This window comes from Vidua macroura, chromosome W, assembly GCF_024509145.1.
Source record: "Vidua macroura isolate BioBank_ID:100142 chromosome W, ASM2450914v1, whole genome shotgun sequence".
Classification (NCBI taxonomy): Eukaryota; Metazoa; Chordata; class Aves; order Passeriformes; family Viduidae; genus Vidua; species Vidua macroura.
This window is the reverse complement of record NC_071610.1, coordinates 5940059-5967276: the sequence shown is the minus strand read 5'-3', so window position 1 is coordinate 5967276 and position 27218 is coordinate 5940059. Positions and strand designations below refer to the sequence as shown.

Here is a 27218-nt window from a genome sequence, read left to right as displayed (position 1 = left end):
CGACAGTCGCTTCCCCCAATTCGTGGCCCACTCCGTCGCCGGATATGGGAAACGCACTACTATGGGGTCCACACTCACTTGGGGAATCTGAGCTGCCAGTTCCCCTCTCACACACACGTTCGCATTCGCTGCACTCCAGGACTCCCACCCCTGACTGAGCGACCGGGCTACTCACGTCTTTCAGGCGCCTCCGTTTCTCAACCGGGGCTTCGCCCTGTGTGTCTTCTTATTCACCTCAATCACCCCGGGACTACACACCCCTAAACGACTCTTAAAGACCCCGTTTCCGGGGTCGAGGCTTTGTCCCTTTCACACGCATTCCGGAGCCCGCTTGTACAGGGCCCACCGAGCACATACACTTATACTAAATTAGTAAGCCGAAACTTGGGGAAGTTTCTCCGGGGATCCCCCGCCCCAGGAACTTTGAGGCAGTCCACCTCCGCGTCTGGGTTAGGCCCGCTTGCTCTCCTCCTAACCCAGGAGCCTCCCCACCAAGGGTAACTTGACGCCGAGGGGGGTGCAGCTCCCCTCCTCCTACGTCCCCCAACCCTGGATGCTCTTGGAACATTAGTCCCTCAATCCAGCAGGTTTGAATCAACCCTGGATGCTCTTGGAATATTAATCCCTCAATCCAGCAGGTTTTAATCAACCCTGGAAAAAGGAGGCCCACCACCCACCGGGAAAAGAGGCCCACCGCCCACCGGGGGCTACTTACGCTTCCTGCGTGTTCACTCTTCCGCGGTTCTTCGTGCACAAAGATTAACGGGGGCACCTTTGCTTGCTACTGAGTTTTAGGTTCGTCGGTAAAGGCCCAAGGAGGAAGCCCCCCCTTAGGTCCACCGCAAAAAGGCGGTGGGGCGCCTCACCCTAGTGGGGCCTCCCTCCCGGGTTTCCTTTATCCGAGTCACGGCACCAAATTGTGATAAATTGAGGCGAATAATTTGATTCAGCCTTTTTAAGGTCAATTAGAATTTTATTAATTACAGCAAGCAGTAGCAAGCAAAACAGCGCTGGGTGGGTAGGGGTCTCCAAACCGCCCCTCCTGCAGTGTCCCACACTGCAGTGCCCCACACCCCACTCCCTTATTCAGTTTCTTTTTATAGTTTCTTGGAGGTTTCTTCATTCGCGTCTCTTGCGATAGCGGTGTGCGTAGCTTGAGCATCTCTCTGCGTCGTTTCTGCGTTGTGTCGAGGCAGGTGATCGCTGATTTCACAATCGGCTCCGGACAGTGATGGGCGTACCTGGAGCACTCCTACGTTGTCTAGTCCGGTAGCCGTTGCCTGGTGGTCGCTGATTTCATAATCAGCTCCGGCCATCCCCCGACATTCTTAGCCTGTGTCTGAAAAAAACTACAAAAAGCTCCCTATATGGTGATTAATCATACTTGTAATCTTACAGTTTTGCAATATACCTATAGCCTTGCGGTTTGTAGCAGTTGCTACGAGCTAGTATAAGGCTAGTCCCTTATACTTTAATTTTTATTTTTCCTCCTTTAATATTCCAATTCTTTTGATGAACAAATAAGTTACCACAGTTTATCACATGGCGGTACTGAAGCCCAGAGAGGCTGCCCCCAAAGCAAGGATGGCTCAGTATCGTAGGACCTTTTAGCACCGCGGCTGCATAAAGTAGTCGTTTAACCATTCCCCCGGGGGAGGGGGGGTGGGGAGTCCAGATCGGGCAAGGTGCAGAGGTCTGAACCCCTGACTCTGAGGCTATCTCTAGGGAAGAGGGATAGCCAAACCTCGGGGAGGTGGAAGGGGTCGGGGTGGGGCTTACACGATCTGCGATTCTCTGGTAACAGAAATTCCTTTGTGTAAGTCTAAGAGGTTTGCTAACGTTTCCTTCCTCTGTGCAATAAAATAAAGGGAAATGTAGAAGTGTGAATGAACAGGTCTGAGGGTGTGAATGTGTGTGCGAGAGTGAGTGGAAAATAAAGGTGAGTAAACAAAAATTTTGCCACTTTGAGGATAAGCCTGAGAGGATCTGGGGTTGGGAACAACACAGCTAGATTGAGGGGTATCCAAGAACACCAGGACTGGCCAGGGATACCTAAAGGTGTAAAGGTACCTTGTTGTTGTGGTTGTTTTGTTAGCACCCAGACTTAAGCTTACTGGGTTGAGATATTAATATTCGAGAGCACCCAGAATTAAGTTTGCTGAGTTGAGATATTAATATTCGAGAGCACCCAAGATTGAGTATAAGCCTGAGAGGATCTGGGGTTGGGAACAACACAGCTGGATTGAGGGGTATTCAAGAACACCGGGACTGTCCAGTGACATCTAAAAGTGTAATAGGTGTGTTGAAAAGTAAAAGGTACCTTGTTGTTGTGGTTGTTTTGTTGTGCATGAGAGTAAGCAAAAAATAATGTTGAGCAAATGTGGACGAATGAAAGTATATGTAATGTAGATTGTTTATTTTAAGCTTTATTAAAAAAGGGAAAGAGAAGGGAGGGGAGCAAGAGGAAAAAAGAGGAAAAGAAAAAGAATGGGATCCTTTACAAGTTCTACCCCCGCCCTTCCCATTCGCGCCTGCACCACCTGCAGCCCCAGCGCCGGTTTTAGGTCCCAGCGAGCTGCTCCCTTCAGTTCCGCCGGCCCCGGTGTCGGTGCCTGTCCCGGTCCCAGCGCCTACCCCGGGTCCTGGCTTGCCCCGTGTAAATGCCCCAGTTTCTGTCCCAGGCGCGAGTTCGCTGCCCGCGGCGGCGGCTCTGCAGGTTCCCGCCCCGCTGCCCGCAGCAGCCCCCCCGCTCTCTCTTTCGCCGCCCGCCGCTTCGGTGCCGGCCCTCGCCTCGCTGCTCGCGGCTGCCCGACTGGCCCAAAGGGGCAACACCTCGAGGAAAAAGGCTTTTGAGGCACAGCAGGGGAAAGAAGAGACCCCAACCGAATAGTTAGAAAGACTTAGGAGAAATATAAAACAATATTCCAGAATAGATCCTGAAACTGATGTGAGAAAAGCTTTGTTAAGAATTAAGGGATGTCTTATTAGTCCCAGGGGAGGGTAGCAACTTATTAGGACGAGATTTACAAGTGAAATTAAGAATAGGGGTTATCCCAAAAGATGGGAAGATGACAGCCAGAGTTTTAAAATTAAGTCAAGAAGATAAAGAAAAATTAACAAGGAAGTTTGGGCTGGAGAAAGAAATAGGGGAGGATGCTTCATATGGAGCAGATGTCTTCATGGAGCTGTTGATTCAGCTAATTATTTTCCCTTTGCTGTATACAAGTAGTTTAAACTATTTATTCCAATTTGCATTGTGATTTTTCATCTTCAAATACGTAACTTGCTGTACTCTAAGACTGAAAAACTAGTTTACAGCTCTGACATAGCAAAACCTAGTCTTAATTTATTTTAAGTCGAGGCCAGGTTATTCAATCAAGTGGTTCTCAGTGTGTAAAGTTAAACTAAAAGTAACACCAGCTGATTAGTAGGTCAATGAGAAACATTTTTCCTTCCAGCCATCCTTTTTCAGGTACCCAAAGGTGTTTTTGCTTTTTTAGTTTTTGTTTTGTTTGTTTGTTAGTTTTTCTAGAAGTACTGATTACTTGCAGTGCACCTGGAACAGCGGCTAGAGTTGTTATAAATAGAGGCGAATAATTTGTTCAGCCTTTCAAGAGTCAATCAGAAATTTATTGATTACAGCAAGCGATGGCAAGCAAACAGCGCTGGGTGTAGCCGGGGAGTCCCCGCTCTGCAAACGGCTCACCCCGTTTCCCCCTTCCCACAGTCTTTTTATACTCTCTTCCGTGTCCGCAGTATCTCTGGGTGTACTCTGCGCTTGTGCCCTCTATTGCTAGGGGGTCGTCTTCTACTCTCTGGTGGTCGTTTGACGAAGGCTCCTCTCTTCTTCCTTGGTGAAAGTCCACGGCCCTGTAATGGTCTTTTCCATATAAGGTTATATGTTATACGCACCTAAGTTCTAATTACACAACCAGCTTAAGTAATCAACATACTAGTTAGTTTCTGTCTGGCAGTTTTCTGTTATCTACACAAGGCTTCTCCTTTGGTTCTCTGTTATCTTACACAAGGCTTCTCCTTTGATTTTCTGTTATCTACACAAGGCTTCTCCTTTCTGTCTTGATGAACAAAGAGTCTTTTCTAACTTATCACAATCCCCCCTTTTCTTTTTCTTTATTTTGTTCATCAAACTTTTTTTAGTTATTTTAACAGTGTTATAAAATGGGGATTTAACATCAAAACAAAGCTAACAATGTTCTGTAATCTGGGGGTTAGGTACGCTCCCTCTACTAGCTTCTAAAGGGTGTTAAATCGAGAATCCTCGCTAGTGGGTATTATTGTCTGGTTATCACTAGTTGGATTTTCTATTCCTGAGTTACTTTGATTACTGATTATTTCAACATAACCTGGTTCTCTATCTTTGGCTATTACTGGGTTAGGGCCTACTGGCCGGGTATCTGGTGCGATAGGCTCCTTCTTACTGGGTTCTATGTACCGAAAACCCCATGTTCGTCTTACTGTCCATCCTGGATCTGATGGTTTAGTTACATTCAGATACACAAATTGACAATTCCCCTGATTGACTATGCCACCCGACCAGTGCTTCTGCGGAGCTTTACAGCCGTGGGGTACCCAAGAAACAGTAAGCCATTGATCTCCTTCTACTGACCAACCTGATGCTTTTGTTTCACAGCCCCAATACCCACAGAAGTATTCCCTGGGGTAACTGCAATATCCCTTTCCTGGATTTGATGCTGGACACATCGATGGGGGCCAATGTGCATAATGACGATGTAAAACTAGGAGATCTGGACCTTATCTGAGTTTGAATTTCCTTCCTATCTACTCGGGTTAATATCTATTTAAAGGGTTGATGTGAAAATTGAGAATATCTTCCTGGTAATAACATAATCAGAGTTACAATAACGATAATTTGCCAAGGAGGATGGAGTCCTGGTTTTGTACTTAACTCATAATTTCCTACCATTTCCCTTTTAGCTTGTTGCCCTTTTTGTCTACCTGGGGTGCTTGAGTCAGTACCTTTGGGGAGATTATCAATACCCAGTCGGTAATATTTGGAGTATCTTTGCATTATTCCACTTGGGATTGGGAAGAGCCTGGTTCTTTCCCCTCTGCCTCGCCCGCCGACTCGGGTGCTTCGAGCCGCGGGGATTACCATCTTCTCGGCAGCAGCGGTACTCTCCAGCGCATCCATTCCCTTTTCCCCTTCTAGCCTTATACTGCTCCCAGTTCTTATCCTTGACCGGGGATGAGTCACACGGGATTTCTTTCAGCTCTTTCCGACAACACTGGTTTACAATATGGGCAACAAAGGGGGCAGGTTCATTCAGGTGGAAACAAAAATTCTCAGGGTTAACCCCTTTTCTGTAAACCTCCCACCACTCTTTCGATTTGAACCTTACCCACTTATTCTCCAATTCCCCTAACTCTAATATGATTCTTGTTAATCCTCGCTCTAGCTTGTAGCAGCTGGAGCAAATCCCAGTAGGTGGCTTTCCTTTGTAGCAATGGACCTACCACCGTTCTTGGCAAGTTTTACAAACAAAGCACACAAAAGGATAACAATCACAATGTATTTCTTTACACACTACTCCATAATCATCAGCCAAGGGGTAAGTGTATCTTTTCTGTTCCCCTTCTTGGTCTATCTGGATTACCCACACTGAGTCCGTCAGTTTTTCTTCAAGGTGACCTTCAGGTTTCTGGGTTGGCTTGTTACTCTCCAATGGTCAGCTGTAGTCCTTTTGTCTATTGGATCGTAACCTGCGTCTGTGGGTCACACTAGGGGAGTACAGTGAGGCTGCCTAACAGGGCAGGATGCATACATATACTTTTATTCGTCCACATTCACTTAACTTTATTTTTCACTTACTCTCACACACAACAAAACAATCACAACAACAAGGTACCTTTTATTTTTCAACACACTTATTACACTTTTAGGTTTCCCTGGCCAGTCTCAGTGTTCTTGGATACCCCTCAATCTAGCTGTGTTGTTCCTAACTCCAGATCCTCTCAGATTTATCTTCAAACCAGCAAAATTTTTATTCAATTCTGGGTGCTCTTGAATATTAATATCTCAACCCAGCAAACTTAATTCTGAGTGCTCTCGGAATGTTAATCCCTCAACCCAGCAGGTTTGAATCAACCCTGGATGCTCTTGGAACGTTAATCCCTCAATCCAGCAGGTTTGAATCAACCCTGGATGCTCTTGGAATATTAATCCCTCAATCCAGCAGGTTTGAATCAACCCTGGATGCTCTTGGAACATTAATCCCTCAATCCAGCAGGTTTGAATCAACCCTGGATGCTCTTGGAATATTAATCCCTCAATCCAGCAGGTTTAATCTTGGATGTTTTTGGGCATTCTTATCCCTCAATCCAGCAGAATTTTTAGGGGCCCCTCCTACACATTTTACCTTTTAATTTTCCCCAATAGATTATGCCAAGAAAACCCTCTTTTTACCTTTTAATTAATTATTTTTTCTAATTAATTACCTTTTATTCCCCCCCACCTCCCACTAAGGGGTCCCACTCTTTTTCTGAGACCCAGACCCGGGGGGGGGCGGTTCTCTCACTCTTTTTATCACTCGCTTCGTCTCTTTACTGGCCGCTTTTGTCGCGAAAAGGACGGAAATGCAGCATGGGAGACTACCGCTCTCGCTTAGCAGGTCTGGGGTAACCAGCCCGCCTCTCATTCACACACATTCATCCCCCCTTTATTCGCCCTGTAATGCAAAGGATCTCCCAGTGACAGCTTTTAACACTAAAGGGCAGTGCTATTGTATAACAAACACTTAACTCTTAGCCCAGCCGGGCTCGCTGGCTACTTTTGCAAGCTCTTTACCAACTAGCGATGCTTGTAAGCGGTGCTTGTAAGTCTTAGCTTGTACCACGCTCCCACTAGCTGCACTATCAGCTAGCGGCGTTCAAAACAGCTCCTCAAACCGCGGCTTGTGCCCGCGCGCCCGCTGCGCTATCAGCTAGGCTGCGCCTAAAGCACCTTTGCAAGCCCTGACTTAAACCCCGCGCCGCGCTCCCAACGCTCGCCAGAGACAGCCCGTGCCACGCATGCGCACCACCCGCTCCATCAGGTAGTGTAGCTGAACTGTCCCGCGCATGCGCTCTTCAGCACCGCCGCGCCGCGTCTCTGTATCTTAGTAACGCCGCACCGCGCTTCACACACACACACACACACAAGCACGCACGTCCGGATGTAACAGACACACCACACCGAAATTGGGGCACACCACACTGCAATCGGGACACAACACACAACACACTGAAATCGCGATTTCTCCCTCCCCGAGCCGCGCTATCAGCTGGGGAGGTCCTCCCACCTTTTCCTAGTCTGGCTTCTAGTTACCCACTGGTTATTCCCCTGGAGCTCAACATTCTCACCTCATCCTCACTTCATCCCCCTCCGACTCATCTTGTACCGAGTCGTCTTGTACCGGGGCAGAGGGATGTTGTGGTGAATGTGGAGGTAGGGGTGGAGGGGGAGGAGGTATGTAGGGTGGAGGGGTGGAATCGGGTAGGTCTGTATCCTCTTCCTCAAATGAGCCAAACACTGGCCAGTACAAATGGTCCACTCTTATTTGTTTCCCTCCCCAAACCTCTATGCAGTAGTGCACCATTTTCACCTTGTCCTTTCCTGGAGGGGAAGGCATCCCAGTTTTTAATCATTAGTCCTTATGGACTATCTGGAGGAATTTGGGGAAGCTTTACAGGGTTTCCCCTACCCATGGGACCAGAGGGCTTGCTTTTCCTCTGTCCCATCTTCCAGAGTGCCTTCTTACACACACACCTCTACGCTTCCCTCAATTCGTGGCCCAGCCCGTCGCCAGGTGTGGGAAACGCACTACTATGAGGTCCACACTCACGTCGTCTCACAGAGACGTCTCACTCATTACACTCCGGGATCCCAACCCCGACCGAGCGGGCCCCGCTCCCTCCGAACGGAGCAACCTCAGTAGCCCCGAAGGACCACTGAAAGGTACTTACACAGTCCTGTGTCTTCGCCCGGGACTTCGTGCACAAAGATTAAAGGCGTTGCTGGCTATTCTTTGCTTGCCACCGAATTTGGGTTCGTCAGTAAGGGTCCCAGAGGGGAGACTCCTGAGCGGGGCTCGCTGCCAAAGCAGCGAGGGCACCTCCCCGTGAGGAGCTTCCAATGGATAGCCCTTATCCGAGTCACGGCACCAGATTGTTATAAATTGAGGCGAATAATTTGTTCAGCCTTTCAAGAGTCAATCAGAAATTTATTGATTACAGCAAGCGATGGCAAGCAAACAGCGCTGGGTGTAGCCGGGGAGTCCCCGCTCCGCAAACAGCTCACCCCGTTTCCCCCTTCCCACAGTCTTTTTATACTCTCTTTTTTTCCGTGTCCGCAGTATCTCTGGGTGTACTCTGTGCTTGCGCCCTCTGTTGCTAGGGGGTCATCTTCTACTCTCTGGTGGTCGTTTGACGAAGGCTCCTCTCTTCTTCCTTGGTGAAAGTCCACGGCCCTGTAATGGTCTTTTCCATATAAGGTTATATGTTATATGCACCTAAGTTCTAATTACACAACCAGCTTAAGTAATCAACATACTAGTTAGTTTCTGTCTGGCGTTTTTCTGTTATCTACACAAGGCTTCTCCTTTGATTTTCTGTTATCTACACAAGGCTTCTCCTTTCTGTCTTGATGAACAAAGAGTCTTTTCTAACTTATCACAGAGTTGTGCATGCATAGCCCTTCTGAAAAATAAGGCTCATTTTTTTCCCAGAATTGGAGGTGACTACATATATAAAAGAGAACCTACAAAGCTAGACGAAGAAAAGGTTTCAGTATCTTCTAATATAAGCTGTTAATTTGTTACTTTCAGCATTACTGTGGGTGTGTGACACACACATAAAAAAAAAAAATAGTGGGGGGAGATCTCTGCTTGCTGTAGTTTTATTTCTTGAGTAAGTTGGAGAGCTGTGAGGAAGTTGTGGGTTCCTTGTGTGGTTTATCCAGGCCTGCACAGAGGGCTTGGCCATGATTCCCTCTGTGCTGCAGGTAGCCCTGCAGCGTGGCAGCAGTCGCTTGCCTCTAGTGAGTTTGCAAGCAAGGTGCTTCACCACTGCAGTACTCAGGTGCTATTTCCTATTATGACATTAAGGTTTAAAGTCAAGAGTGCCTCTTCCCATCCAGTTATTGTTTGTACCACAGGAGCCTCTTTGGACAGTGTTTCCTAGCAGTCAAAGGGAGGGTATTGCAGAGACAAATTCCTTGCTTGCTGTCCCCCCACTGTACTCATATTTTGTCCATTCCCTCTTCAAAATACGGGTGGGGGAGGGACCGCCCTGCGAACGGCAGGCGGGGGAAACTCCTGAAAAGGCAGGAGGGGTAGATATTCCCACCACAGGGGTCGGGGGGGCATCGTCCTGCGAACGGCAGGAGAGGGAAACCCCTGAAAAATCGGGGGGGAGGAGGACCTGACACCAATTAAAGGGGAGCAGCAGCAGCCCGGGGACAGTGCGAGGCCGACCTGGGAGACCGTGGGCGTCGGTGGAACCGTGGCAGGAACGCACGCGGGACCAGCGCCTGGAAAAGGCGAGCGCGGGGGCGTGCGGGGATACTCACGCTGCGGATGCTGGCCAGCCGCCCGGGGCAGTAGCGGGGGCGGCAGCAGCGGAAACGCGCGCAGCGGGCACGGGGACCGTGGCGTGCGCGGCGGAGCGGGCCGTGGCGGCGAGCGCCGGCCAGCCGCCCGGGCGGACCGCGGCGGCGGCGGCGGGCGCGGGGCCGGGCTCCGCGGGACTGGCGGCGGCAGCGGCGGCGGCATGCGGCGAGCACGCAGTGATGACGTGAAACGCGGAAACCGGAGCAAGGACGACTGCGGGGACCCCGGCAGAGGGGGGGACGCTTGTGCGGAGTGCAGGCAGTGCCGCGGAGCCCGGGGGGGGCTAGCCTCAGGAAGGAATCGGGGCGGGGCGGGGCGTGGCGGGGCGGGCCCGGGGCGAAGTCGGGGCGGCGCAGGTGTCGGCTGGGAGGAAGAAGGCTCCTTGTTGCCAGGCAACAACGCCGGGGGATAGAGAGAGGGGCGTTCCCGAGGGCGCAGCCACGCCGGAGCCGGGGCGGGCGGGGCGTGGCCACGGCGGGGGCGTTTCTCCTCGCATCCCCATGGTGACGCAGGCAAAGGTGGGGCATGGCCTGGGCAGACACGATCTGCAAGGCACCACCCAGTCCTGGTTTCCATGGTAGCGACAACGCCGAGGGCAACAGCGCCACCTGGGGGCGGGATTGCAACATTACAACAAAGATTGCAGCAATTCAAGCAGATGTTTGAGGGAGAACAGGTTGGGAAACTTCTTCAAGCACAGGATGAAAAACTTTCAAGAACAGGCAACAGCGTTTTATCCAATCTCTCAACAGAAAATATAGCTCCACAAAAAATGCTTCCCAGGGATGGAAACCACAGTGTAAAGATAAAAGTATTAGTAATAATTTAACTCCCAAAAAATGTCTCTGAAAACAGAGCATTTGGGAAATGTCAGTCAGATTCTATTTGCAGGGTCATCAAATGATTCCACAGTGATTCAGAATTTTAAGGATTGTTGGTACTGAGTTTATAATCTTTGTTATTTTTGGCTTTTATAGATAATAAGATAAATAGTGATTATTGTTTTTATAGGTAATATAGATAAATAATGATTGTTGTTAATGTTAAGATAAATAGTGATTGTTGTTAATGTTATATGAATGCTTTAAAAAGATTGTCTTAAACTCTTTCAAACATTTCCTGTTGATAAATTGATTATATAATGTGAATTTTCTAATTTTTGTGATAAAAATTATTATTAAGGTATTGTTGTAGTATTTACAGCCAGTTTTCATATGTTTTACTATCTCTTTGTGTGATTGTCTGCAAGACAAGTGTCTCTTCAGGATCCTGCTTTTGGTTTTTTAACTACTCATATGTTTTCTTTTTCCAATATTTTATGCAGCTGCACTTCCTTCACACTTTCATTGTCCAGCTTTTGGTTCAAAACTCTGACTGTGATTATTTTCAGATTTCTGAAGAAAAGGTTTGCTGTGTTTGAAGAATCTCTATCTTGAGGGAAATTTTGGAAAAATTTAATTGATAGTTTGATAAGTTTTTAATCATAAGGTTTCTTGTTCATAGCTGTTATTTCTAAAATTTAGTTTTAAAATGTGTTAAGTGATATCCTCCAATTAGAGTTTGGGCTCTGGCCAAGCTTTAGCTCTACTTGGATGGAGTGATTGACCCGGATGTTTTCTGCATCAAAAAGTATTCAAATCCTTTTGGCTTGGCAATTTGACCATATATGACAGTTGAGCCTGTGTTTAAAGGGAGTTTGGAAGAGTATGAATCCAGACATGTTTTCTCCAAATCTCTGTTGTTCTAAGGTTTATCAGCTATTGCAGACTCTGGGATGAGAATGTGATATTGTAGTGTTTGATAATTCTGTGATTTCATATGTGATATTGATTGTGTATTGTCTGATTGATTTTTATTTGCTGTTAGTTTCTTTACTACATGCATTGTTTTGCTCTTGATGTTTTCTTATGTTTATAACAAAGATGTTGTTATCTCCATTTCTCCATGCAATTTTACAGAACAGAATTGAGAGAGAACCCTCCAGTCCCTGTGAAGACGTTGAGTTTGTTTGTGTTTTAACAGGTGCAGAGTTTAGATGGATTTCAATGAAGAATGTGGAATTTTATCAACTGCAAGAAAACGCTGACCTCTCCACAAGCGGAGAAGAAGATGCGCAGAAGATGTAGACTGGGCAAAAATTTGTGTTTCACCCACAGAAGATCGTGGACTTTGGGTTTTTTCATGGATGTGGGAATTTGTGATTTTATAGAATTTAGTTACTGGGTCTTGGTTGATTTTAGTAGGGTTTGTAATTCTTCTATTCATTTTGCCATGCCTTTTTCAATGCATGTGGCGGGCCATGAACAGGGCTGCCAAAGAGGTGTTTTTGGTGCAAAGAGGAGGGGGAGATGTTGGACTCTAGGACATCCCTCTGGCTGCCCTGGCTGTCTCGAGACCCTGGCAAGAAGTCAAAAACATCTGTGGCTTTGATTTTAGCCTGTAGAAAAAGCTGTCAATTTTATATGAGGGATTACAAGCCACAAGGGTTTGAGTAGTGTGATAGTGAAATTAACACAGGGTGAAAAATAGAATTTTGGGGTTTTTAAGATAAGGGGTTCAGGGGACAAGATGGAGGGATTTGGGCGTGTCCTGACCTTCTTCTTGTTCTTCTTGTCCTCCATGTCTTGCTGTGATAGTGACACTTTTCTATTGGTTTGAGGTAGAGACACACTGTCCAACATAGATCTTAGGTATTGGTATGGGAACTGTAAACATGGTACACATAGTTTTGAGTATATAATGTGGGAGCTGCCCAAGACTCGGGGCAGAATGCCATGGCTGCCTTGCTGAGAGGATCTCGGCAGGTCAGAGAAAGAATGTTTGTAGATAAGAAGAAATAAACAACCTTGAAAAAGCAATTGGATGCATTCCAGACCTCTTCATTGGCGGCTCGGGCTGGGAGAAAAAGGACTTTTACAATCTTGGGGTCATGAAGACTTTACAGAGACACAGGCCTCGAGTTAACAGGGGCAAAAGGAGAGAGTTTCACATTTCCTGTCATTAAAGATGTGGTAATTGAGGGAGAAACTAGAATCTGGATGGGGGATGTCTTATTGGTCCCTGGGGCAGGTAGCAATTTATTAGGAAGAGACTTACAGGTGAAACTAGGAATAGGGCTTATACCAGAAGAAGAGAAAATGACAACTAGAGTTTCAAAATTTGGCCAAGAGGATGAGGAAAAAAATAACAAAGAAGTTTGGGCTGGGGAAGGAAATAGGGGACAATTAGATATTGACCTCATAAGGGTCACGACTGAGAGAGAAGATTGTCCCATACGTGTACATCAGTATCCTATATCCTTAGAAGGATGGGAAGGTTTGAAGCCAGTAATAGAAGGAGTAATAAAGCATGGGACATTAGAACCTTGTATGTCTCCTCATAATACCCCTATTCTCCCAGTAAAGAAGCCCGATGGGAACTATAGATTGATAGAAGATTTACGTGAGGTTAACAAAAGGACTCAGACCTGCTACCCAGTGGTACCAAATCCCTACACTCTTCTAAGTAAGGTCCCACCCCAGCATCAGTGGTTTAGTGTACTGGATCTTAAAGATGCTTTTTGGACTTGTCCACTAGCAGAGGAGAGCCTTAATATCTTCGCCTTTGAATGGGAGGATCCAAAAACTGGGAGAAAGCAGCAACTAAGATGGACAAAATTACCACAGGCATTTACTGAATCTCCAAACTTATTTGGGCAAGCTTTAGGAACAATACTGCAAGCTTTCCCCACCCCTCCTGGAATACAAATTATCCAATATGTGGATGATCTTTTATTATCTGGGGAAGCTGAAGTTGAGGTTAGAGAGGCTACTATAAAACTTTTGAATTTTCTCAGGGAAAAAGGATTAAGAGTATCAAAAAGGAAACTGCAATTTGTAGAACCAGAGGTAAAATATCTTGGACATTTACTAAGTAAGGGTAGCCAGAAGCTCAACCCTGAGAGAATTGCAGGAATTTTATCTTGCCTCCCTCCCTCTTCAAAGAGGGAAATCAGAAAACTACGCAGATTATTGGGATATTGTAGATTATGGATTGAGGGATACACACAGACAGTAAAATTTTTGTATGGAAAATTGACAGAGGGAGATGATATAAAGTGGACCAAGGAAGATGATGTTAAATTAGAAGAGTTGAAGTTAAAACTGGCCTCAGTACCAGCTTTAAGCTTACCCCCATTAGAAAAACCCTTTCATCTGTATGTAAATGTGGAAAATGGGGTAGCTCATGGAGTTCTGGTTCAGGAGTGGGGAGGAGTAAAGAGACCAGTAGCTTATTTATCAAAGATGTTGGACCCAGTGAGCCATGGCTGGCCAGTATGCATTCAAGCTATAGCAGCTACTGCAATCCTGGTAGAAGAAAGTTGTAAGCTTAGTTTTGGAAGTAAGATAATTGTGTGTACACCTCATGCAGTTTGAAATGTGTTAAACCAGAAGGCTGAAAAATGGTTGACAGACTCTAGAATGTTAAAATATGAAGCAATCCTGACAGACAGTGATGACTTGATACTAGAAGTAAACAGAAGTTTCAATCCAGCTCAATTCTTATATGGAGAACCAGTAAGTAACCTAATACATAATTATTTAGGAATTATACAATACCAAACTAAAGTTCGGGAAGATCTTGAAGAACAAGTCCTTTCAGAAGGGGAAACAATATATGTGGATGGTTCCTCCAGATGCCTACAAGGAAAAAGAATGTCAGGGCATGCAGTAGTTGATGGGAAAAACATGCAACCTATTGAAAAAGGAAAATTACCCTCAAACTGGTCAGCTCAAACTTGTGAATTATATGCTTTAAAAAGAGCACTGGAATATTTAGCACACAAGAAAGGAACTATATATACTGATTCAAGGTATGCCTTTGGAGTAGTACATACTTTTTGAAAAATTTGGGATGAAAGGGGATTACTTAATTCAAGACGAAAGGGATTAGTACATGAGGGACTCATTTTAGAGGTTTTAGAGGCATTAAAATTACCTGAAGAGATAGCTGTCGCACATATTAAGAGACACCAAAAGGGGATGACCCCAGAAATAAGAGGAAATAATTTGGCAGATAAAGAAGCTAAAGATGCAGTAGAAAATGGGGCCGAAAGGGTTATGTTAATTTTAGCCCCAAATGAGGAAAAATTGGAAATTCCAAAGTTTAGTGAAGCTGAGGAAAAATAATTAAGCAAGACAGGAGGAGAGCAAGATGAATCTGGGAAATGGAAACTTCCTGATGGAAGACAATTACTTAATAAACCACTTACTAGGAAAATATTAGAACACATGCATCAGAAAACCCATTGAGGTACCCAGGCTTTGTGTGATAATTTTTTAAGGAACTATGTGTGTTTTGGGATTTTTGGAGTAGCAAAGCAAGTAACTGAAAGATGTATACCTTGCCAAAGGATAAATAAAAAGGTGATGAGAAAAACAACATTAAGAGGTTGTGAGATAGCTCTTTGACCATATCAAAGTATCCAAGTAGATTTTACTGAACTTCCTCAAGTACAAAGATAGAAGTATTTATTAGTAATGACAGACCATCTAACTCATTGGGTGAAAGCAGTTACCACTGTCAAGGCCACAGCCATCGTGGTAAGTAAAACCCTTTTGGAACAAATTATTCCCAGATATGGAATGGTTAATAGGATAGACTTGGACAGAGAAACACATTTTACATCAAAAGTGTTATGTTACAACAAATAATTCAAGCCTTGGGGATAAAATGGGAGCTACACACCCCAAGGCATCCACAGAGTTCTGGCCGGGTAGAGAGGATGAATCAGACTTTAAAGAGAACTTTGACTAAATTAATAGTTGAAACCTGAATGTCATGGGTACAATGCCTACCTTTAGCCTTACTGAGGATCTGAACACAACCCAGGTCGGACCTGGGAGTATCACCCTATGAGATCATGTTTGAGTTACCTTTTCTGAACACCCAACATGAAAATGCTACCTATGAAGTAGGGGAAATGAGTGTTAAAGGATATGTCAAAACCATTGCAAAAACTCTTTAAAACTTGCGGTTAAAAGAGATAATCCCTCAAACCACATCTTTAGACTTTAAAATACATAATATTCATCCAGGGTAGTGGGTACTAGTAAAAACCTGGAAAGAACAATCTTTAACTCCAGAATGGGAAGGTCCTTTTCAGGTCTTGCTGACAACCAAGGCTGCAATCCGGACCAGGGAACGAGGGTGGATCCACGCCAGCAGAATCAAAGAACCTGTGGAAGAACCTAAGGAATGGACGATCACATCTAAACTGGGTGATACCAAATTGACTCTTAAACCGGGACTGGGTGGTAATGAACTGGGAAGACCAAAATTATCTATGAAATGTACCAAGAATCACACCTAATTGGGAAATAAGACCAAGCTTATATCCGTGGTTTCAAGTACCACCTGGACAAGTCCTGAGACGCCTCCGATACCCTCCTTGGGGAGGAATACTTCCACTTCAAACAGGAGGATCAGGACTGTTTTGGACAGCGAGCTCTTGTATTCAGACCTCAGCCTATGACTTATACAAAGAGGAGGAGGAGTTACAACTTGCATCAGTGCCATATCGTTATACCCTGTTTGATTCATCCAAATACTGGACATTCTAGCTGGGTTAAATGCAAGTGTTTAAATTGTGGGAAAAATTGGTATTGTAGTTCACACAATTCTCCTGCTGTACTTAGTACTGATGAGCCACACCTTGAGTGCTGTGTCCAGTTCTGAGCCTCTCAGTTTAGGAAGGACGTTGAGATGCTTGAGCGTGTCCAGAGGAGGGCAATGAGGCTGGTGAGGGGCTTGGAACACAAGCCCTATGAGGAACGGCTGAGGGAGTTGGGGTTGTTTAGCCTGGAGAAAAGGACACTCAGAGGTGACCTTATCACTCTCTACAACTTCCTGAAGGGTAGTCGTAGTCAGGTGGGGTTTGGTCTCTTTCTCCAGGCAGCAACTGACAGAACCAGAGGTCATAGTCTCAAGTTGCGTCAAGGGAAATATAGGTTAGATATTAGGAAAACGTTTTTCATGGAAAGAGTCATAAAATTCTGGAATTGTCTGCCCGGGGAGGTGGTGGAGTCACCATCCCTGGATGTGTTTAAAAAAAGACTGGATATGGCACTCAGTGCCATGGTTTAGTTGAGGTGTTAGGGAAGGGGTTGGACTCGATGATCTTGAAGGTCTCTTCCAACCTTGTGATTCTGTGATTCTGTGATGCCCTCATTGCAGGAAGTATCGAGTGCCAAATTTATCCTCTATCGAGGTAGAACTCAAAGCAACTGAAATAATAACTTTTTTTTTGTGGATGGGAATTATTAGTGCCTGTTGAATGGGAGATACCTGAGGAGTGGTGGGAAACCACAGTTAAGTAGTGTCAAAAACTATTTGCTTGGAAATTAGCTAAGAGAAAATGACAAGGGAATAGAGAGCAAGACCGGATTGGCCTCTGCATTTGCCACCAAGAAGATCATATACACCTGCTGTGGGTTGCAGCCCCATAGTCATGGGAGATGGGAGTATAAGCCATACTGGACCTCTGTTATTCCTTTTTCTGTCACTCATTTTTTGTCTTTTCCCTATTGGGATATCGACAAAGCCATGCCACAGGTGTTACCAAAAGGTGTATATAGAAAGACACCTAGGTTCCTTTTTTATTTCTCACACTCATGTCAACAGTCACTGTTATAACCCATCCAAATTAGGCAAGTGCATGCACAATGGGAAAAAGTACTGGATTGCGGAGAATTTAGGAACAAGTGGTAACAGGATGGGAAGTCAGTGCCCAAAAGGGGAGAGATGGATTTGTTTCACATATGCTATTGGGAATAAAGCACCAGATTTGGCAAAAGAGCAATTGATAAACAAAAAGGCTAAGCCAGCACAACAATCTAATCCTGTACCAATTTCACTTGACAATTGGTATACGAAACTTGAACAGCAATTAGAAAGAGAAATAGATATCTCAAGAATGGGTAAAAATCAATTCGTGGAATTGGGGGAAAGAATTTGTTCCTGAGTGACTATTCATAAGAATGCTGAGAAGGTGAGTTGCTTGCATAAAGAGCCATTCAGGAACGAGAGGTGGATCTTCCCTTGTTCCTGAGTGACTGATTATAAGAGCCCTCTGGGGAGCGCGGTGACCCAGAGCGTGGCGAACAGGAGCGGGCAAACAGAGTTGTGGTCACTGCAGTTTGCGTGGCAGTTTGTGCAGGCAGGGCAAGCAGGCAGGTTTGCAGGTCTTCTTGCTAGTAAGGTGTGCTTGATTTTGGGCTTTCTGCTAATGGTTTTAACACCGTTGAAAACTGTGGCTGGTGCAAGTGTATGTGACCAAGTGGAGCCCTCCAAAAAGGATGTGTCTGTACAGACTCATTCCTGCCTGGAGTGTCTGAGCTTATCCATGGTTTCAGGGGGTGTTTTGGAGAAGGCCTGCCTGCGGTGTGAACAGGTGAATGACCTCCTTTCGCTGGTAGCTGAGCTTAGGAAGGAAGTTGAAAGATTAAGGAGTATCAGGAAAAGTGAAAGGCAAATAGACTGGTGGAGTTCAGACCCTACATCTTTAAGGGAGGCCCACCAAGAGCCAGAGGACTCATATGCCTCTCACTCCCAGGCAATAGAAGGGTACCTGGTAGATGAAGGGGAATGGAAATGGGTCCCTGCTCGGGGAGGTGATAATAAAAATTCCTCCAGACCCCCATCCCCTAGCCAAGTGCCACTTCAGAATAGGTATGAAGCACTGGATCTAGAGAGCCAGCCAGATGATGTAGAAGAAAATGATCTGCTCAGTGAGTCTCCCAATTATGACTCATCTGTAAGACAGATCACCACCTCTAACATCAAGAAGAAAAGAAGGGTAATTGTAGTGGGTGATTCCCTTCTGAGGGGAACAGAGGGCCCCATATGTCAACCGGACCCATCCCACAGAGAGGTCTGCTGCCTCCCTGGGGCCCGGGTACGAAATATCACTGAGAGACTTCCTGGGCTGATTCAGCCCTCTGATTATTACCCACTGCTGATACTCCAGGGTGGCAGTGATGAGAATGAAAAGAGGAGTATCAAGGCGATTAAAAGGGACTTTAGGGCACTGGGTCGATTGGTCGATAGGACAGGGGCACAGGTAGTGTTCTGCTCAGTCCCTTTGGTGGCAGAGAAAAATGATAAAAGAAATAGGAGAACTCACATCATTAACAAGTGGATCAAGGATTGGTGTCATCAGCAAAATTTCGGATTTTTTGATCATGGGGCAACTTTTACGGCACCTGCACTACTGGAACCAGATGGGATACATCTCTCTGTTAAGGGCAGAAGGTTTTTAGTTCATGAACTGGCAAACCTTGTTGAGAGGGCTTTAAACTAGGTCTGAAGGGGGAAGGGGATGCATCTGGGCTGTCTGGAAGTAGGCCCAAAGGTGGTAAGCCTGAGTTAGGAGAGAAATCAGTGGCCCAGTTGAGGTGCATGTATACTAATGCACACAGCATGGGTAACAAACAAGAAGAGCTGGAGGCCATGGTGCAACAGCAGAACTATGATGTAGTTGACATCACAGAAACATGGTGGGATGACTCACATAGCTGGAGCACTGCACTAGATGGCTACAAGCTCTTCAGAAGAGATAGGAAAGGGAGAAGAGGTGGAGGAGTGGCCCTTTATATTAAGGAGGCTTTTGACGCCATAGGTACTGCAACTTATGAAGATGGAGTTGAATGCCTATGGGTAAGAATTAAGGGGAAGGCCAACAAGGCTGATATACTACTGGGAGTCTGTTATTGTCCACCCAACCAGGAAGAAGTGGTGGACAACTTATTCTACAAGCAGCTAGATACTGTTTCAGGATCATCACCCCTTGATCTTGTAGGTGACTTTAACCTACCAGACATCTGCTGGGAACTTAATACAGCAGAAAAGAGGCAGCCCAGGAATTTTTTAGAGTGTATGGAGGACAACTTTTTGTTGCAGCTGGTGGGTGAGCCCACCAGGGGAGGAACTATGTTAGACCTGCTGTTTTCACATAGAGATGGGCTGGTGGGAGATGTAGTGGTTGGAGGCTGCCTGGGGCAGAGTGATCATGAAATTATAGAGTTCTCGATATTTGGTGAAATGAGGAGGAACACCAATAAGACTCTTATATTGGACTTCCAGAGGGCAGACTTTGGCCTACTTAGGAGACTTATTCAGAGTGTTCCTTGAGAAGCTGCCCTTAAAAACAAAGGAGTTAAGGAAAGGTGGGTGTGCTTCAAAACAGATCTTCAGGGCACAGGAACAGACTGTCCCTGTTGCATCCTGGGTTTTGGGTTCAGATTTGGGGTTCTGGTCTTTGTTAGCTTACCGGTTCCATGTATCCTTGTGTATCCCCTGTGTTTCCCCCCCCCGCCCTCCACGGAAGTTAGCCCCAGGCTGCTGGCCATTGGGTTTTATCCCCTGCTACTCCTGTGACCACTCCCCCATCCAGTCCCCAGCAGTTCCGTGCTCGTCACCTCATTCCCGAGGTCCCACTGGCCCTGAACCCCCGTGTCCACCCCCGTTGTGTCCCCATTGGCCATTGTGGCAACGTCACCGCCATGGCGTCTGTGTTCATTGGGCAAAGAGATCCCATCCTTCCCTGTCCCACCCCTATATCCCTCCATGGCACCCCAGCCTCGGGGCCAGATTCGTCCAAGCGAGGCTGGGAGCAGCCGCGGCTTCTCCATTGCAGCTCCTGCGACCAATAAAGCGTCCAGCCGTCACACGGAGAAGTTTGGACAATTCCCTGCCTCTTTGTTTCCTTCCCTCGTGCCGACGACAAAGCGCGGCCAGCCCACCCCGGGGCGCAGCCGCAGAAGCGCCCGGAAGTAGCGGTGGCATGGACCCTGACGAGAAGCCGAGGTGCCAAGCCGCGTTCTCGGGAGCCGATCGGGGCGGGAAAAGTGCCGCACCGCTGTATGTCCCTGTGTGCCAAAAGATGAGTCGACAAGGTAAACGCCCAGCTTGGATGGGCAAGGAGGTTTTGAAGGAACTTAAAAATAAAAGGAGGATGTATCATCTTTGGAAAGAGGGTCAGGCCTGTCAGGAAATATTTAAGGGGGCTGCTACAGCATGTAGGGAAAAAATTAGGGAGGCCAAAGCTCAGTTTGAACTCAAAATGGCGACTTCTGTAAAGGATAAGAAAAAATGCTTTTACAAATATATTAATGGTAAAAGGAATGGTAAGACAAACATTTGCTCTTTAGTGGATGAGGGAAGGAGCTTAGTAACTGCAGATGAGGAGAAGGCAGAAGTGCTTAACGCCTTCTTTGTCTCAGTCTTTAGTGGGAAGATGGATTGTCCCCAGGACAACTGTCCTCCTGGGTTGGTTGATGGTGCCAGGGAACAGAATGGTCCCCCCATTATCCATGAGGAGGCAGTCAGAGAACTGCTGAGATGCTTGGATATTCATAAATCTATGGAACCAGATGGGATCCATCCCAGGGTGATGAGAAAGCTGGCAGATGAGCTTGCGAAGCCACTCTACGTAATTTACCAGCAGTCTTGGCTCACTGGCGAGGTTCCAGATGACTGGAAGCTGGCCAATGTGACACCCATTCACAAAAAGGGTTGGAAGGAGGATCCTAGTAATCATAGAACAGTCAGCCTGACTTCAGTACCTGGCAAGATAATGGAGCAATTTACACTGAGTGACATCATGCAGCATCTACAGGATGGCCAGGGTATCAGACCTAGTCAGCATGGGTTTAGGAGAGGTAGGTCATGATTGACCAACCTGGTCTCCTTTTATGACCAGGTTACCCGCCTGGTAGATGCAGGAAAGGCTGTGGATGTTGTCTACTTGGACTTCAGCAAGGCCTTTGACACTGTCTCACACAGGATACTGCAGGAAAAGATGGCAGCCCATGGCTTGGACAGGAGCACTCTTTGCTGGATTAGGAACTGGCTGGATGGCCGGGCCCAGAGAGTGGTGGTGAATGGTGCTGCATCCAGCTGGCGGCCAGTCACCAGTGGTGTCCCTCAGGGGTCTGTGCTGGGGCCAGTTCTGTTCAATATTTTTATTGATGACATGGATGAGGGTATTGAGTCTTTCATTAATAAATTTGCAGACAACACTAAGTTGGGAGCGTGTGTCGATCTGTTGGAAGGTAGGATGGCTCTGCAGAGACCTGGAATGGTTGGATCGATGGGCAGAGTCTAACAAGATGAAGTTTAATAAGTCCAAGTGCCGAGTCCTGTATTTTGGCCACAATAATCCCCTGCAACGTTATAGGCTGGGCATGGTGTGGTTGGACAGTGCCCAGGCAGAAAGGGACCTGGGAGTACAGTTTAACAGCTGGCTGAACATGAGCCAGCAGTGTGCCCTGGTGGCCAAGAAGGCCAACGGCATCCTGGCGTGTATCAGGAATAGTGTGGCCAGCAGGAGCAGCGAGGTCATTCTCCCCCTGTACTCGGCACTGGTGAGGCCGCACCTTGAATACTGTGTCCAGTTCTGGGCCCCTCAGTTTAGGAAGAACGTTGAGATGCTTGAGCGTGTCCAGAGGTGTCGCTGTTGAGGCAGGACAGGAATGAAAGAACTCCAGTTCAGAAGGCGAGAAGAAAACTGATTTATTTCAAATACACCGCTCTATTTATAGAGAACATTGTGTGCGGGGACTGCTGGACTCCAGGACGGTTTGGATGGGTGGTGGCGAAGGATCTCTGAGGCCCGGTCTTTAGAGCATATGGTTTATTGTAAAGGATGAAGGGCCCTGCTTAGAGTTGCTAGCCGCAACTCGTGGCAGGCCCGGGGAGAGCGGGGGGGAGAGAGAGAGAGAGAGAGTGCCAGGTGGGTGTCCCAGCAGGAAGGTCCAAGAGAGAGCGTCCGGTCCCTCGGCCACACCTTATCAGGGGGCTTCAAGGTGGGCTGGGACAGGACTTGGGCCAATGGGGTTACAGACATCTGATACTTCAGGGGAGGGTTACAGGTATGGGATGAACCATACATTGGGGGGTGAGACAGGACATTCCATTTGACCTTAGGATCTATCAGAAAGGGGGGATTGCTTTCAGCTTGGCTGTATTATTGTTTTCGGGATGCTCAGTAATGAAGGTTTGGTATTTCAAACCTTGTTTTCATCTCGATATCTGTATTCTCTGATTCTTTTGCCAGGCCATCATATTTATAGGGCCTTGCTATTTCATCTTCCCCAACAATTGTGCAGGCCAATTTCATTGGTCTTAAAGTAAAAACATCTTACACCATTGGTGCGCTCTGAATGATGCACGGTGGCAGAACATATCTATAAACAATGTGAAGAACAAGGGAGATAAAGAATTATTTACATTCCTTTCCAACTCTCTCCCAGGCCCAGCCTGGTTAGAAACCTCTCTTTTTCTCTGACTGAAGTGAGAATATCCATACAGAGGAGGGCAACAAGGTTGGTGAGGGGCTTGGAACACAAACTCTATGAGGAACAACTGAGGGAGCTGAGGTTGTTTAGCCTGGAGGAAAGGAGACTCGGAGACTACCTTATCACTCTCTACAACATCCTGAAGGGTGGTTGTAGTCAGGTGGGGTTTGGTCTCTTCCTCCAGGCAGCAACTGACAGAACCAGAGGTCATATTCTCAAGCTGCATCAAGGAAAATATAGGTTAGATATTAGGAAGAAGTTTTTCACACAAAGGGTGATAAAGTACTGGAATGGTCTGCCCAGGGAGGTGGTGGAGACACCATCCCTGGATGCGTTTAAAAAAAGACTGGATATGGCACTGGGTGCCATGGTTTAGCTGAGGTGTCAGGGAACAGGTTGGACTCGATGATCTTGAAGGTCTCTTCCAACCTTGTGATTCTGTGATTAGTGAACTTAACATAACCAATAGTTGGGTCTGTGGAGGGGCTTTGATGTCAGAAGAATGGCCCTGGAAAGGCAGCAGTTAGGCCCAGTTGAGCACCTTAAGTGGAGCCAAACAAGTACAAGTGGAGAAAACTGACCAGAAGGGTGGATTTTAAGTGCAATTGTGATAGGGGAAGAATGTCTCTGGCACACTGGAAAAAGGTTTCTTCATGAAGTAGGAAATACTCCCTGTAAAAGATGTAAGGTTAGTAATGGAACTTCTATATTGTGGATTCCAGAGGAACCAACCCTGTACTGGACCCAGGGAAAAACAAAAAAAGGAAATTGTGAGTATAATAATAAAATTAGACTTTTTCAATGTAATGATAGAGGCAAGAATCCTTACTTTGGCATCTGTTCTGGTTTGAAAGCAAAACCAGTGAGAGACTCCAAGTCAGAAATACAATTTATTAAGAAAAGGGAAAAAAACCCCAAACAAAATACATGAAATAATACAAAAGAAGAACCACTGACAGAGTCAGAATACAACCTAACACCCTGCTGGTTAGGGTGGTGGTAGCAGTCCAGATGAAAATGGTCTTGTTGAAGTCGCGATCCCGTAGAAAAGATCTGGTAGCTCTTATCCTCTGGAAACCAGTGGGTAAGGGCTGCTTGTTCTGTCCCAAACTCCAGATTATATCCAGGTGGGGATGCTTAGCTCCTCCCCCCAGGTGGAGCATCTCACAGTGGGCTGATATCATTCTATGAGTCGTGCAGTGGATCCTTGATTGCCCATTAAACAGAAATGGCTCCCAGAGGGAGCTATCTCTGAGTCATGCTGCAAGGCATTGCTGGGTCCATTAACAGGAGATAAGGAAAAAACAACGCCCCTCCTGGTTTCAGCAGCTCTTGAAGATGGGGATAGAATACATCTGTATATTGTAACCTAGGACATAATCCACCCCTTATTCTATTACCATCTACATCATACCCAAACCAATACTCTCTTACAGATAGATATATATATATATATATAAAAAATACGGAATGAAACTACACACAGTTCTCACTTAAAATTAAGTCTCCTTGTGGTACACAATGGGTTTCCCTGTCCTTCTGCATTACCCACCAAGTGTAACCAGGTCCTTGAGCAAAAACAATCCCACGGATGGGTTTGTCCCTGCCTGTGGTGGGATTAATCCAAACAGTCTTTCCTAAAATACCTTTCATGTGTATCACAGGAAGTTTGTCTCCATCCAATGTGTGCAGGGGTTCAGACTGGGCAGGACCAACTCGATTGATGGACCCTCGGCTGTTGACCATCCAGGTGGCTTTTGCTAAGTTCAATTCCCAATTTCTGAAGGTTCCCCCGCCAAGTGCCTTCAGGGTAGTCTTAATCAGTCCGTTACATTGTTCAACTTTCCCGGCAGCTGGTGCATGATAGGAGATATGATGTATCCATTCAATATCATGTTCTCTGGCCCAGGTGTTTATAAGGCCATTCTTGAAACGGGTTCCGTTGTCCGACTCAATTCTCTCAGGGGTGCTATGTCTCCACAGGACTTGCTTTTCTAGGCCCAAGATGGTGTTCCGGGCAGTAGCATGAGGCACAGGGTAGGTTTCCAGCCATCCTGTGGTTGCTTCCACCATGGTCAGCATGTAGCGCTTGCCTTGGTGGGTTTGGGGAAGCGTGATGTAGTCAGTTTGCCAGCGTTACCCATACCTGTACTTCAACCATCACACACTGTACCACAGAGGCTTCACCTGCTTGGCCTGCTTGATTGCAGCACAGGTCTCGCAGTTGTGGATGACCTGTGAGATGTTGTCCATAGTAAGGTCCACCCCTCGGTCACGGGCCCATCGGTATGTTGCATCTCTCCCCTGATGACCAGAGGCATCATGGGCCCAACGAGCTAGGAATGATTCTCCCTTGTGCTGCCAGCCTAGATCCACCTGTGATACTTCCACCTTGGCAGCTCAATCCACCTGCTCGTTGTTGTGATGATCTTCATTAGCCTGACTCTTGGGTACGTGTGCATCCACGTGTCCAATCTTCACGGTCAGCCTCTCTACTCGGGTGGCAATGTCCTGCTAAATCTTGGCAGCCCAGATGGGTTTCCATCTGCACTGCCAGTTGGCCTTTTTCCAGTGATCCAGCCATCCCCACAGAGCATTAGCTATCATCCATGAGTCGGTGTAGAGATAGAGCCTCGGCCACTTCTCTTGTTCAGCAATATCCAAAGCCAGCTGGACAGCTTTAAGCTCTGCAATCTGACTCGATCCACCTTGTCCCTCAGTAGCTTGTGCAACTCATCATGTGGGGCTCCATACTGCAGCTTTCCATTTCTGGTTAGCGCCTACAATTTGCCAGGAACCATCAGTGAAGAGGGCATATAGTCTTTCAATCTCTGGTAGCTCATTATATGGTGGGGCTTTCTCGGCACGTGCCACTTCTTCCTCTTCTTCTTCAGAAGATAATCCAAAGTCTCCCCTTCAGGTCAGTTTGTTATAATTTCCAGAATCCCAGTGATTTGCAGAAGGAAAACAAACTTGTAAAAGTTGTAAAAGCCGGTATGTTTATTACAACGCCGGCTGCATGTGGGGATTGTTCCCCACAAAGGACATGCGCACCCCTGAGAATTCCCAAACCTTTTTTATCTCCCTTACTTGTACATATGCATAGAGTTTCACAATAGGTTTATGCATATTCATTTTACTGGTTTCGTGTTACAACCTGCAACTAGTCCTTATCAGTCCTTTTACAGAGAACTCTCTGGTCACCCTGTCCATCTCTTGCAGCCTCAGCTTTGGCTCTCGTCTTTGCTTCAAAGTTCAAGGGGCCCCTCTTATCTTCCTTTTTCTTTGAGGCAGTTTTGTGAGCACAGGTTTCTGCAAGAACAGGAAGTCTTGAGCACAGCAGAGTTAGCAGACTAAACAATTTCATCTATGCAAGCAAGCTATAGACTTAATAATTCAAAACGGCACATTTCACCTAAATCCAAAACGGATTTCGACCCTGTTAAATTTCCACTCTGTTTCATTCCCCCCTTTCCAAAAAAGTAAGTAAATTATTTTACTTAATGCAAATCTCTACAATTATAGATGTCCCTTAATGCTTTACCATGTACATTTGATAAGGAGGTTAACACAGCCACTCGCTGTAGTATTCTCTAATTCCAAATTAGCAATATAAAAGATAACCCTAAACTTACTCCAACTAATATCAATAAAACTACAATGGGGTGACACATTGTATTAAAGATCCCATTTGCAGTTGGTGACCATCCAAAGATTACATCCCACCAGTGATGATCTGCATTCTGTTTTATTCTTTGCAGAATTCTGGTTATTTCTTTTGTATCATGATGGGTAGTAATTAGGGTTTTCTCTCCGCTTTTTTGGATTTTCTTCAAGATCTCTAATACATCTTGGTGTTTAATTGTTTTACCAATGTGAGGTCCATTCCAATAGGAGTAGGTGATAGCCTGTGATACATTGTGTAATTGGTTTTGATCAGCTGGTGATATATCACTGGTGCCAAACACAAAAAATCACACCCAATAATCTTAATAAAATTCCAAACACAAAAAGTAGAATGATTTCTACTAGGCAAAATAACATTGTTGTTATCGATTTTTACAATAGCACAAGCAGTTCTCAAGCATACACAACCTTTACCAGGTACATACAAGCACAGTTTTCTGATTAGTGACTGGATGAATCTCAAAGTGGCAAATCCTTTGTTCAGTGTCAAGACACACATCTTGAGAATTAATAGTATTGCTTTCACAAATGAATCCTAGTTGTTCCCTAGTAGCACAAGATTCTAAGT

The 27218-nt window shown here is 46.1% G+C and overlaps 1 protein-coding gene across 1 annotated transcript; it reads left to right on the top strand.

Annotated features, from left to right (window-relative positions):
• The first annotated feature begins 19085 nt into the window (after positions 1–19085).
• On the top strand, positions 19086–24961 carry LOC128821383 (uncharacterized). Its single transcript, XM_054002367.1, is given in 5 exon segments — positions 19086–19322; positions 19392–19460; positions 20548–21734; positions 21736–22030; positions 24947–24961. Coding segments are annotated over 5 exon segments (1803 nt in total).
• Positions 24962–27218: the final 2257 nt, after the last annotated feature.